This window comes from Pristiophorus japonicus, chromosome 2, assembly GCF_044704955.1.
Source record: "Pristiophorus japonicus isolate sPriJap1 chromosome 2, sPriJap1.hap1, whole genome shotgun sequence".
NCBI classification, from domain to species: Eukaryota; Metazoa; Chordata; class Chondrichthyes; family Pristiophoridae; genus Pristiophorus; species Pristiophorus japonicus.
In genome coordinates, this window is record NC_091978.1 from 88,733,112 (window position 1) to 88,747,916 (window position 14,805).

The following is a 14,805-nucleotide window of genomic DNA, read 5'->3' on the forward strand; positions in this document are numbered from 1 at the left end:
GAGGCCATCAGTAACGTGTGGGCATTGATAGCCTCGCAAAATTCGCGGCCCGCACCAACAATCTGTGACCCTAGCTCCGTAATGATTGCTTTCAGACTGTTGATGCTCGCGGGAATCTCTTCAGGACATCAAGGAGCTGACGGATGAGCTGGGTGCTCTCCCTGGACAGTGCCACTGTGCCCAGTTTTGCGTCTGCCTGTCCTTCAGCAGACAGACTTTGCCGACTCACCCTCTGGAGAGATGGCATACGGGATTCAACCCCAGAACTGCGTTGCTGCACACTACTAGTCCCAGCAGCCTCCGAGATCTCAAAGCCCGGGATGTTTGATCATCCTCGGACAAGATGTTTGCCGGTGGCAAAAGAGGTCATGTAGCACAGGCTCATTTGAAGGACCTCCGCTACTCCATTATATCTAGTCCACAGACACTGCATGACATTGCCCCAACCCAATTCACAGGCACTGCATGACATTGTCCCAACCCTAGTCCACAGACACTACATCACATTGCCCCAACCCAGCCCAGTGAATGTGCAGGACATACCATCAGTATTCAAGAGAGGTCTCCCATGGGCAGTTGCCCGACCTAAGACACTGATTAGACCTGCCACACTCTCCTCCAGGTCGGTGAGTGGCAGGGACCGAGGCGGACCGTCTCCTGTCCGCCGGTGCTCCTGACGGTTGTAGGACTTCTTTGCCTGCAAAGATGAAAATGGGAATGGTTACCAGAGGGTCCATCTGCTCTTGTAGCACACACAGATAGCCACCAAAGCATTTATACTATATTGTGTGATATACTATACTATACAGTCCTCTGTTTAATGGCCTTGGAAGTTGCACATGGTTCGTCAGGAGGACATTTGAAGTGCGGAAACATCTTTTGAGATCTCAGAAAACAATCTTAATAATGTGTAAAGATCATTCATGGCAAATAAGATGCCACATTAAGCCTACCTATGTGTCATGCATTTTAGGAAGCAACCCACAAAGTGCTCACAGCATGAGAACAAATAGTGTGTCAGATTTATATTTTAAGTAATGAAGGAGTGTATCAATAAAAATTGTACTCAAACGACCCTCGAATGATCGTTGAATTTTTTTCCAGCACTGTGTTGCAGTTCTTTGCACAGTGTCGGAGGCAGGGACTTCCTCTGCACTTTGCCTCCATATCTTCTTAAATACTGATGGGAGGGGTCTAGATCCACTCGTCCTGTACAACTCAGGCCATCTACGCTCCACTGCCCCCACGAGAGCCTCAGTTGTCTCTGGGCTGAATCTTCAAGCACGCTGCCTGTTATTTTCCTCCTCTATCATGAAAATCAAAAATAAAATGGCTGAATCAGCCCGGGGTGTACTGCGCAAGTGCGTGACCGCGCCTTGCATTAACGTTTGCGATCGGACAGCAGACCAGAAAAGCCGGGGGGGAGGGGGGGGGGGAAATTTGTGCATGCGCAGAATGACCGACTTTTTTTGGTTGCAACTTTTGGCTTTGCCGCACAAATTTTGTCGTGCAATGCTGGAGTTAGCGCTAATGCCCATCGTGAACTTTGATTTGGCGGAAGTTGCGCGCTCTGACGCTAACGCTAACCCGCCGCTAAAAAAAAAAAAATTGCCGCGATTTGCGCCTGGAAACTGGCGAAACTGCTAACTCCTGAAAATCCAGCCCTATGCATCAATCTTTTTTGCACTTTACATCCCCACCGGCACCTGGAAAATCCCTGGCCCAAGACTGCCCTAAGTGGAGGAAGAGCATCCGGGAGGGCATAGAGCACCTTGGGTCTCGTCGCCGAGAGCATGCAGAAACCAAGCGCAGACAGCAGAAGGAGCATGCGACAAACCAGACTCCCTACCCACCCTTTCCTTCAACCACTGTCTGTCCCGCCTGTGACAGACTAATTCCCATATTGGACTGTTCAGTCACCTGAGAACTCACTTTGAGTGGAAGCAAGTCTTCCTCGATTTCGAGGGACTCCAATGATGATAATATGCGTGGGGAGCATATTGCAATGATCTGCTAAGCCTGTAGAAGGTGGAAGCAAAAGTTGAGGAAGGAGATGATCTTAATTGCCCTGGCATTGTGCATGTTTGTTACAGGTGTTCTTAGAGCAGGTAACACAGATTTACAAGTGGCTTTTTGCTGATCCAGAACTTCCTGGCAGTCATTGCCAAGTCGGTGTGCCAATGGCTACAGATAAGGTTGGTGGCATAATGCAGACAATGCTGCTCTGCTGCTGCCTGATCTTGATGGCATGCCTTTTATCTTGTACCTTTTCAAGATACCCTGTTTTGTGATGCTTCAATACCAACCCTCATAATTAATTTTAATTTGAGGAGCGATGAGGAGAATTTTTGTTTTAACGCAGTGAATTGTTAAGATCTGGAATGTACTGCCTGAAAGCACGGAATTAAATTCAATAGTAGCTCTCAAAAAGGAAATTGGATATATTCTTGAAAAGGAAAGATTTACAGAGCTATGGAGAATGAGCAGGGGATTGGGACTAATTGGCTGCCTCTTTCAACGACAGGATCGGTCGACAGTCCTGTCCGAAGCAGATAGAAAATTGAGTAGTACTTTGTTTAAATAAATTAGAATATTGAAATGATGCAAAAGGTCTTTTTCAGTAAATCTCTAAATACTTACCAAAAGATTGCTCTTGGCACTAAAATGGCACTGATTTGGGTATATGGATGTACGGCGGATTTTTTATGCACTTTCCTTTTTATTTCATTCCTTCGCGACTTTGTGACTAGAAAATCTCTTAAATGAGAGAAGTCCCCATACTCACTCGGAATTTAAGAGCACAGGCAACTTGTTATATCTGGGTCTTGAACTTTGCATATCCTGTACCAATAGATACATCACAGATCGAGAAATTGAGTGCCACTTAGTGTTACTTAGACACAAGAATTTTGAATTTAAAGAAAATACGGTCTTCATAAAGTTATGCATTCTTCTGTGTGCGTTCTGTGACAAGTAGAAACTGTAGCTAAATATCTTTTATCAAGGTTATGCTCAGTTATGTTTCAATACATTACAAAATTCATCTTCAATTCTCCCACAAGACACACCGTTTTGGGTCAAAACGACATTTTTATTCTCTCGTCTTTTTCAGTCAATGTCATGATGCAGCAGTTTCTTTAACCTTTGCAGGAAGAGGAGCTTTCAGAGCAGCCATGACTTTTTTTAAGATGCGTGTCTTGGATGAGAAGCATTTTTACTGCACGGGGCTCCACAATGTTCTGGGTGTTGGACTGAGGTGTGTGGGCAAATTGGAAATTTGCAAAGTAAAGCTCTGATTCATCCAACTTTTCCATTTTAAAACAAAAGGTCTACATGATACAATTGTGGATGCTTTTACCTTTTAACTTTTTTTAATGGTAGTTGTCCATTCGTACTGGTGGAGACTCTGTTTTGCTTTTCATTTTATCATATTTAATTCAAAATGAATGTCTTTATAAGTAAAACAGTCATATTTACTCACTGCCAATGTTTCCTACTAAAATATATATTTGTAGTAACAGCTTTTAAGGTTTTGTCTGATAAATCAGCAAGCTGTTGATTTTCTACGCGTAATCGGGCAACACAGAAACATAAAAATATAGATTGTAAATAGTTGAGGTTCCTTGTGGCACCACACTAGATTGTCAACCAGAAAATGACCCATTTATCCCGATTCTCTGTTTTCTGTTAGTTAGCCAATCTTCTATTTAACAAAGGGTCTTCGACCTGAAACGTTAACTCTGTTTCTCTCTCCACAGATGCTGCCTGACCCACTGAGATTTCCAGCATTTTCTGTTTTTATTTCAGATTGCGGCATCTGTAGTATTTTGCTTTTGTTTACTTCATCTATCTATCTTCCTTTTTATGTACCTGTAGAAGCTTTTACTATCTGTTCGTATATTTCTTGCTAGTTTACTCTCATAATCCATCTTTTTATCATTTTTTTAGTCATCCATTGCTGGTTTTAAAAAAAAATCCCATCCTTTTCCCAATCTTCCACTAATCTTGGCTACATTGTATGTCATTGTTTTCAAACATAGAAACATAGAAAGTAGGTGCAGGAGTAGGCCATTCGGCCCTTCGAACCTGCACCACCATTCAATAAGATCATGGCTGATCATTCCCTCAGTACCCCTTTCCTGCTTTCTCTCCATACCCCTTGATCCCTTTAGTCATAAGGGCCATATCTAACTTCCTCTTGAATATATCCAATGAACTGGCATCAACAATTCTCTGCGGTAGGGAATTCCACAGGTTAACAACTGTGAGTGAAGAAGTTTCTCCTCATCTCAGTCCTAAATGGCCTACCCCTTATCCTAAGACTATGTTCCCTGGTTCTGGACTTCCCCATCATTGGGAACATTCTTCCCGCATCTAACCTGTCCAGTCCCATCAGAATCTTATACGTTTCTATGAGATCCCCTCTCACCCTTCTAAACTCCAGTGTATAAAAGACCCAGTTGATCCAGTCTCTCCTCATATGTCAGTCCCGCCATCTCGGGAATCAGTCTGGTGAACCTTCGCTGCACTCCTTCAATAGCAAGAATGTCCTTCCTCAGATTAGGAGACCAAAGCTGATCACAATATTCCAGGTGAGGCCTCACCAAGGCCCTGTACAACTGCAGTAAGACCTCCTTGCTCCTATACTCAAATCCCCTAGCTATGAAGGCCAACATGCCATTTGCGGCCTTCACCGCCTGCTGTACCTGCATGCCAACTTTCAATGACTGATGTACCATGACACCCAGGTCTCGTTGCACCTCCCCCTTTCCTAATCTGCCGCTATTCAGAAAATCTGCCTTCGTGTTTTTGCCCCCAAAGTGGATAACCTCACATTTATCCACATTATACTGCATCTGCCATTCATTTGCTCACTCACCTAACCTGTCCAAGTCACCCTGCAGCCTTATAGCATCCCCCTCACAGCTCACACTGCCACCCAGTTTAGTGTCATTTGCAAACTTGGAGATATTACACTCAATTCCTTCAGCTAAATCATTAATGTATATTGTAAAAAGCTGGGGTCCCAGAATTGAGCTCTGTGGCACTCCACTAGTCACTGCCTGCCATTCTGAAAAGGACCCGTTTATCCTGACTCTCTGCTTCGTGTCTGCCAACCAGTTCTCTATCCACGTCAGTACATTACCCCCAATACCATGTGCTTTGATTTTGCACACCAATCTCTTGTGTGGGACCTTGTCAAAAGCCTTTTGAAAGTCCAAATACACCACATCCACTGGTTTTCCCTTGTCCACTCTACTAGTTACATCCTCAAAAAATTCTAGAAGATTTGTCAAGCATGATTTCCTTTTCATAAATCCATGCTGACTTGTCACTGCTTTTCAAATGCGCTACTATTTCATCTTTAATAATTGATTCCAACATTTTCCCCACTACTGATGTCAGGCTAACCGATCTATAAATTACCCGTTTTCTCAATCCCTTTTTTAAACAGTGGTATTACATTAGCTACCCTCCAGCCCATAGGAACTGATCCAGAGTCGATAGATTGTTGGAAAATGATCACCAATGCATCCACTATTTCTATGGCCACTTAAGTACTCTGGGATGCAGACTATCAGGCCCCGGGGATTTATTGGCCTTCAAATCCCATCAATTTCCCGCCTAATAAGGATATCCTTCAGTTCCTCCTTCTCACTTGACCCTCAGTCCCCTAGTATTTCCGGAAGGTTATTTGTGTCTTCCTTTGTGAAAACAGAACCAAAGTATTTGTTTAACCATTTCTTTGTTTCCCATTATAAATTCACCTGAATCCGACTGCAAGGGACCTACGTTTGTTTTCACTAATCTTTTTCTCTTCACATATCTATAGAAGTTTTTGCAGTCAGTTTTTATGTTCCCAGCAGGCTTCCTCACATACTCTATTTTCCCCCTCCTAATTAAACCCTTTGTCCTCCTCTGCCATATAACAAAATTCTCCCAGTCCTCAGGTTTGCTGCTTTTTCTGACCAATTTATATGCCTCTTCCTTGGGCAATGCACAGTTTAGCTTTCTAGTGCCAAGTCTATTGTGCTACCAGTAGAGACCATAGACTTTAAAATAAATAAATAATTGGTGTTTGTCAGGATGATGGTTGTGAATTTCCATAATCCCTGTTTTCCACTGATAGCCTTGTATTTTTACTCTTTCCATTTACTCATCTATTGTGGTTCTGACTTGTTTCCCACTTATACCTTAGTACATAGAAATTACAACACGGAAATGGGCCATTTGACCTAGCTAGTCCATGTTTACCCTATATGTGAGCAAATACATCTAATCACATTACCCACCGTATTCCCATAATCCCTTCAACCACTTTTCTTTCGTTACCTAGCCAATGTAATCTTGAATGTTGACACAGTTTCTGCCTCAACCACTAATTAAGTGAATTCCACAGCCTCTCAACTCTGTGAAAAGTTTCTCCTGTTGGAAGTTCTAATTCTCTTAATCATCTATCTATTGTTCTTCATTCCTCAACTACTGGAAATCATCTGCTTCTATTACCCTATCCCATCCTCTCATAACTTTAAACCCTTCTATAATATTGTCCCGTAATCTGCATTGTTCTGACAAAAATAGACCCAATTTTTCAAGTCTTTGTACTTACCCAAACCAGTCAGCATCACTACAAATTATTTACATTGTCGGCAAGCATGGGGACCTGGAAGAGAAGTTGGGTGGTCAGTAATTTATGTTGCAAGTACTAAAAAAAATGTTGGTTAATGCACAGAACACTTGTAATTTTTTTCTCAACAATAATCCATTTTTATATTTATGTACAACAACTTGTATTTACATAGGATATATGGCACAGAAACAGGCCATTCAGTCCAAGCAGTCCATGCCAGCCTTTAATCTCCACTCGAGCCTTCTCCTGTCTTTCCTCATCTAAATCTTATCTGCATAACCCACTAGTCCCTTCCCCCTCATACGCTTGTCTAGCCTCCCCTTAAATGCATCTATACTATTCGCTTCAACCACTCCCTGTGGTAGTGAGTTCCACATTCTTAGCACTCTTTGGGTACAGAATTTTCTTCTGAATTCACCTATTGGATTTCTTATATTGAGGATATTGAGATGTGTAAAGGAGCAGAGGGTCCTTGGATTCTATGTCCACAGATCCCTGAAGGTAGCAGGACAGGTAGATCAGGTGGTTAAGAAGGCATATGGGATACTTTCCTTTATTAGCCAAGTCATAGAATATAATAGCAGGGAGGTTGTGCTTGAACTGTATCAAACACTAGTTAGGCCACAGCTAGAGTACTGCATGCAGTTCTGGTCACCACATTGCAGGGAAGATGTGATTGCACTAGAGAGGGTACAGAGGAGATTTACAAGGATGTTGCCAGGAATGGAGAATTTTAGCTATGAGGAAAGATTGGATAGGCTGGGGTTGATTTCTTTGGAACAAAGGAGTTTCAGGGGAGGCTTAATTGAGGTGCATAAAATTATGAGGGGCCTAGATCGTCATCACAGGCAGTCCCTCGGAATCGAGGAAGACTTGCTTCCACTCCTGAAGTGAGTTCTTTGGTGGCTGAACAGTCCAATATGAGAGCCACAGACTTTGTCACAGATGGGACAGATAGTCGTTGAGGGGGCCCAGGTAGAGTGGATAGGAAGGACCTATTTTCCTTAGCAGAGAGGTCAATAACTAGCGGACATTGATTTAAAGTATTTAGTAGAGGATTAGAGGGGAGTTGAGTAGAACTATCTTTCACCCAGAGGGTGGTGAGGGTCTGGAACTCACTGCCTGAAAGGGTGATAGAGGCAGAAACCCTCATCACATTTTAAAAAGTACTTGGATAGGCACTTGAAGTACCATTACCTGCAAGGCTACAGACCAAGAGCTGGAAAGTGGGATTAGACGGGATAGCTCTTTTGTGGCCGGCACAGAAACGATGGGCCGAAAGGCCTCTTTCTGTGCCATTAATTTATAATATTCTATGATGTTTGCTGCATTTTATCAATAGTGATGTATTGTGTTAAAATAACAATGGGGATTACAAATATCAAATAAGGAGAAGCGTACAGCTTGCTCGAGGAGATCCTACACCATTTTCTGTTTTACCTGATGTGTACTTCTGGCATTCTGTGTTTTCAGATTCCCCGTATTTGCAATCTTTCTCTTGTAGCCTTTCTTTAATTGCCTTAGCTATTGGAATTATCCTATGCCTCTAAAGGGTCCTTCCCTAGTTTTCAATAGAGTATCATAACTTCAGACCTTATTTTAAGTTTAAACTATTAAACATATTTATTTTGCAAAAGGTGAACAAGTTGAAAAACTAGCATGATATAATATCCACGTGTATTTAATAGAAATTATTCTGTCTACTCAAAGTGAATGATATCATACTGTATAATTCTTTTCTAGAGTACTTTTTTGTATTCACAATATTTATTTTCTTGTATTTCTAACCACTGAGGCAGCTGATACAGGCTTAGAATTTCCTTTTGAGAATATCAAACTGACTCTCGAATTCAAACAGCTACAGTCCTTAAATGTCCCTAAAAATAGTTACCAAGAACTGTCCACCCTATTCAGAAATAGCTGCTCACTATGTATGACTGAACAAATCACATGGTCTGTTCAAAAGTAGTTTGGCTCATGTAATGAGCTTTTCAGACAACTGAATAAAGCCGTAGTATTGCATTAAGCTAGGTACAAAATTCTGGTTGCTCTTGAATTCCTTGGGGGTTAAATTAGTTAGCCCCGAAAACGGATGCAAACATCCCATTCAATGGAATGCAGGCAGGACGCCAGCTTGTGCTGCCTGCTAATTATAATGATTTCTGCTTGCAGCCAGCGCTTACCCACGCTGTTCATTAGCTGCACACATAGCAGGGGGCCCAATATTGTTATTAACGTGCACTACTTAAAGCTAGCCTGCGCCTCTTAAAGTGGGTATGAATTGTAGCTGGAGCAGGTGCTTGGAGTCGTTCTTCAAGTGAATCTGACCTGGGAAACAGTGAAGAATGGCTGACCATCAGAGAGCGCAGGGACCCAGGTTTTCAGACGCTGCACTAGAGGTCTTCGTGGAGGAGGTGGAAATGAGCAAAGGTGTTCTGTATCCTCGGGGGCAGGAGACCCTCCAGACACACGATGCGAGGTCGTGGGAACAGACAGCTGCGGAGATTAATGCCAGGAGTATAGCCCCAAGGACCTGCATGCAGTGCCGCAAGAAATTTAATGACCTCACAGGAGTAGTCAACGTCAGTGAATACATCTTCAAATACCATATCCTTGCAACTGCACCACTGCTCAATTTACCACACCCTCATCACTCATCTACCAACAATCTCTATCAATCAGGACTCATACCTAACATTCATATGCTTCGCCTCACCCACTCACACTTAGCACTGTTGCAAGCCTCACACCCACATCTCACAGCTTTCACATACTGTCAGCTATTCAACCATGACCAGCCACATCACCCAAACATATTGCATGGCACTCACTGGCACACTTCCCTCTCTCTTGCTGGAAAAGGTGGCGCGCAACCAAGGCAGCAGGAACTAACCGGAGGGTGAGAGGCGTTCCTACTTGTTCTAACCCCCATGGCGAAGACGGCATTGGCCATCATAGGAAAGCTCATTGCTGAGGCCATGGCCACCGACAGGGCTGAAGCTGTTGAAGATGACGGTATTCTCATACCTAATCCTCCTTCTCACATCCCACTTCTCCCTCATTGCTAACTCTCTTCTGACTTACAAGCAGCAGATGGTGTAAACATGCACTTGTAAATTTCTCCTCTTCCCCTCACCACAACTCAACCCTTATCCCATTTTTTATTTCAAATACCCAAGAACTGAAACCTGCCCAGGCATTGAGGGAAGAACAGAAAGACAGTGAAGATGAAGACATACCGTCACTCAATCTAACACTCACAGCCACCAGCTCAGATACTGACAGTGCGTAATTTAGACAATAGCATAAAGGAGGGATCTGCACATGGTGAGACACCTGGCACAAATGTGCTTCAGCCAGGGCAGGGGGAAAGGAGAGCATAGGTGTGAGGTTGCACATGAGTTCTGCTGCAAAGAACTCCGACAAGGCTACAGAAAAAGGGTGATGGTTGTACATAACAAAATGTTTGTTGCACTGGAAACCCTGCCAGAAAGCCTGCGTTCAATGTCAAGGAACATGGAGGAGTCCAGCACCAACTTAGCACAGGGCTTTGTGCAGAGCTTGGAGCCCATCCTTTCCAGCATGGAACTAGTGGCCAACTCCATCAACACCTTGTGGAACCAACCATGATGCAGCGTCTGATGACCGATGACTCGGCTTCCATTGCAACACAAGCAGCAGCCACCCAGCATCTGAGTGTTGCACTGGAAGCTCAAACTGCTGCCATCATGGCCATGGATACCAGTGTTCAAAGGGGCCTCCAGGGTGTCACAGCAGACCATCAATCAGTCCTCCAACATATTACTAGGATTGCTGAGGCTCTGCCTCGGGGGGTGCCTCAGGATGACAGTATCCGTCCTCACACCACTGCCACTTGGCAAGTGCCATTGTTGTTGCCTATTAGCCAGCCAGCCCAAACTGTTGCCCCAATGCAGAGATGGTGCAGTCTGAAGCTGGGCCTTCTAGGCCCAGAGCTGCTCGAGATCATCCTCCAAAGCCATCTGCAGTCTCTTCCAATGAAAGTCTGCAGCCTTCCACCAGCCAGGCTGCGGTCACTGGGGGAGCACAAGGACAGGCAAAGGCCCACGGAGGACAGGCACTAATATAAAAACAAAAGAACATAAGAATTAGGAACAGGAGTAGGCCATCTAGCCCCTCGAGCCTGCTCCGCCATTCAACAAGATCATGGCTGATCTGGCCGTGGACTCAGCTCCACTTACCCGCCCGCTCCCTGTAATGCAATGGACAAGGGTGATTCATTTATTTTTGTATGCAATGTGGCATAATTTAATTTATAAATTTGGATTGGAATGTGTATTTCGTGTTGGCTTTTATTTTTTCATGTGAGCAAGTGGACGATATGATGGTCAGTGACAGAGGGAAGGTAAGGAATGTGGGACTGTTGGGTGAGTTGGGGTTGAGGTTACTGGTATCGCTCTTGAAATAGTTGTTCACATAGAGCCCGTGTGATACTCTCTTGTAGTCCCAATATTTCATTGTACTTCCCTTTTTTGCAGCTTTTATGACCATGGCCATTATCCTGCTACATACATTCTGGAGTGTATTATTCTTTGATGGATTTGAGAAAAAGCGATGGTGGGCTATCGTAGCAGTTATTGCAACACACTTGCTAGTGTCAGGACTGGTGAGATTTCTACTCTTGGATCTGTTTCAGATATTATGCATGTTAAAGTATGTCTGAACTTCTCCAGTGGTTTGAGGGTTTCTTATTGTGAAATTTATACCTAGTATAATTTAAATATTTTCATTATCACAGCATCATAGAATAGCTTCGTAATTACAGAAACTGCGCATAATCTTCATATCAAATAAAATGGTCTGTCTGCGGAAAGAATGGATTACAGCACAATTACAGTGCCCTTCGGTATATATGAAATTGGACAGGAATTTTGACGGGCTATTTGACTATGGGTGTGTCACAGTTGAGCCTGATCTTGTTCTCATATGACATCCATACAGGTGCACATTCCAGCATGGATTGTCAAGATGTCATTTGACAATTATGAGTGGGAACCTTAGTGGATTTCCCCCCTCTCTCCATAGCTCGAATATGATTAGGTTGATTATACCATTCCTACTGCCCACTCTGTATGAGATCAATTAACTGAGACCAAGGATTAAGTCACTGTGCCATTTAAATGGCATTATAGTATTGAATAACCAATACTGAAATACCTTGTACATTGAGCATCCTCTGTGCACAGACACGATGGGCCGAATGGCCGCCACCTATGTTCTGAATTTCTATGATTACAATTACATTGGTTTCCTCTCCCTAGGGTAGTAATGGTGAGGTCAAATTTAGTGTCCACTTGGCCCCTTGTCAACTAACAGTGCAGACATGGATCACATGTTGGATCTTCCTGGTCTGCATGCCTCACTACAACACCCCATGCTTCTTTTACACATTGTGCCATTGATGAAATTCTCTTTAAAACATTTCAGGTGTTCGGTATCTATTTTATATTCTGTTGCATGTTTTTTTTTTGCTCCATAACGCAATGTAATTATTTGATATTGTATTTGTAGCCCAGCAAATAGACATAACTATACAAGATGTAATGTCAAACATAACTATACTACAGTATTTGTTCTTTCCTATCCTGCAGACATTTCTGAATCCAATGTATGAAAGCAGCCTTATTCCAGCATATGTGATCATGGTCATTATGGCAACTTGGACTTACTTTACAGCAGGTGGATCATTACAAAATCTTCAACACTTCTTCATGTGTAAGTCCATCTTATTCAAATCATGGATCAAAAATGAAAATCGCATTGGGACTACGTATACCAGTTTTAAGTAATAGTCTGCACCATATTTATATTGTAGCAATAATTTAAGCATGCTCTGCAGAAAACAACATTCCAATTTTTACAGAGGACATGAAAATAGAGAGCAATACAGAGAGGATGCAGTTAATAATTTGCAGAAAGATTGTCAGTTATGCAATTGGGCAGACAGATGGAAAATTATGTTTGCTGCTGACATGTAAAGTATTGCACGTTAAGTGCAAAACTGAGACATAAATATACAAAGGAAGAAACTGAATTAGCTTGGAGAGACAGTATGTTTGTCACTTTCAATGTCAAAACAATGTTAAAAAGCAATGAAAAAAAGCAAAAAGAATATTGGTCTACATAGCTAAAATAGTGGAATGCAATTTTCCAGATGTTATACTGAGACCATTATAATGTAATGGTTAGACCATGTTTGGAGTACTGTATGTAATTTTGATCACTAAGCTTCATTGGTGAAGATGCAGAGAAGAGCAACAAGAGTGTTCAATATAAGGGGAATGGGCTATCCATAACAAGTAGATGATGAGTGGAATACCTTTAAAGGAATAATGCTGAGCATGTAGGATAAATACATTCCTGGAACCAACAAGCTCAGACGAAACAAATTATAGAATCCTAGAAATGTACAGCATGGAAGGAGACCATTTCGGCCCATCATGTCCGCCCCGGCCGACCAAGAGCTATCTAGCCTAATCCCACGTTCCAGTTCTGGTCCGTAGCCTTGTCAGTTACGGCACTTCAAGTACATATCCAAGTACTTGTTAAAACTGGTGAGGGTTTCTGCCTCTACCACCTTTTCAGGCAGCGAGTCCTTACCCCCACCACCCTCTGGGTGAAAACATTTCCCCTCAAATCCCCTCTAAACCTCCTACCAATTACTTTAAATCTATGCCCCCTGGTTGTTGACCCCGCTGCTAAGGGAAATAGGTCCTTCCTATCCACTTTATCTAGGTCCCTCATAATTTTATACACCTCAGTAAGATCTCCCCTCAGCCTCTTCTGTTCCAAAGAAAACAAACCCAGCCTATTCAATCTGTCCTCATAGATAAAATTCTCCAGTCCAGGCCACATCCTCGTAGATCTCCTCTGTACCCTCTCCAGTGCAATCCCACCTTTCCTGTAATGTAGTGTCCAGAACTGCACACAGTACTCTAGCTGTGGCCTAACTAGTGTTTTGTACAGTTCAAGCATAACTTATTCTATGCCTCGGCAAACAAAGGCAAGTATTCCGTATGCCGCCTTAACCACCTGATCTACCTGTCCTGCTACCTTTATGGATCCATCAAGGTCCCTTTGTTCCTCTACACTTCCCTGTGTCCTACCATTTAGAAACATAGAAACATAGAAATTAGGTGCAGGAGCAAGCCATTCGGCCCTTCGAGCCTGCACCGCCATTCAATAAGATCATGGCTGCTCATTCAACCTCAGTACCCCTTTCCTGCTTTCTCTCCATACCCCTTGATCCCTTTGGTTGTAAGGGCCATATCTAACTCCCTTTTGAATGTATCTAACGAACTAGCCTCAACAACTTTCTGCTGTCGAGAATTCCACAGGTTAACCACTCTCTGAATGAAGAAATTTCTCCTCATCTCGGTCCTAAATGGCTTACCCCTTATTCTTAGACTGTGACCCCTGGTTCTGGAACTCCCCAGCAACGGGAACATTCTTCCTGCCTCTCTAACCTGTCCAATCCCGTCAGAATTTTATATGTTTCTATGAGATCCCCTCTCATTCATCTAAACTCTAGTGGATACAAGCCCAGTTGGTCCAGTCTCTCCTCTTCTGTCAGTCCTGCTATCCCGGGAATCAATCTGGTGAACCTTCGCTGTACTCCCTCAATAGCAAGAACGTCCTTCCTCAGATTAGGAGACCAAAACTGAACACAATATTCCAGGTGTGGCTTCACTAAGGCTCTGTTCATCTGCAGTAAGACCTCCCTGCTCCTGTACTCAAATCCCCTAGCTATGAGGCCAACATGCCATTTGCCTTCTTCACCGCCTGCTGTACCTGCATGCCAAACTTCAATGACTGATGTACCATGACACCCAGGTCTCGTTGCACCTCTCCTTTTCCTAATCTGTCACCATTCAGATAATATTCTGTCTTCCTGTTTTTGCCACCAAAGTGGGTAACCTCACATTTATCCACATTATACTGCATCTGCCATGCATTTGCCCACTCACCTAACCTGTCCAAGTCACCCTGCAGCCTCTCAGCATCCTCCTCACGGCTCACATCGACACCCAGCTTAGTGTCATCTGCAAACTTGGAGATATTACATTCAATTCCTTCATCTAAATCATTGATGTATATTGTAAATAGCTGGGGTACCAGCACTGAACCCTGCAGCA

At 43.2% G+C, this 14,805-nt stretch overlaps 1 protein-coding gene across 1 annotated transcript in view; it reads left to right on the plus strand.

Annotated features, from left to right (window-relative positions):
• Positions 1-14,805, plus strand: part of LOC139231007 (gamma-secretase subunit Aph-1b-like) — a 106,428-nt gene that overhangs the window by 77,512 nt on the left and 14,111 nt on the right. Inside the window, exons 5-6 of the mRNA XM_070862483.1 lie at positions 11,149-11,276; positions 12,262-12,385. Coding sequence (XP_070718584.1) covers positions 11,149-11,276; positions 12,262-12,385 — 252 coding nt within the window. The remainder of the gene's footprint in view (positions 1-11,148; positions 11,277-12,261; positions 12,386-14,805) is intronic.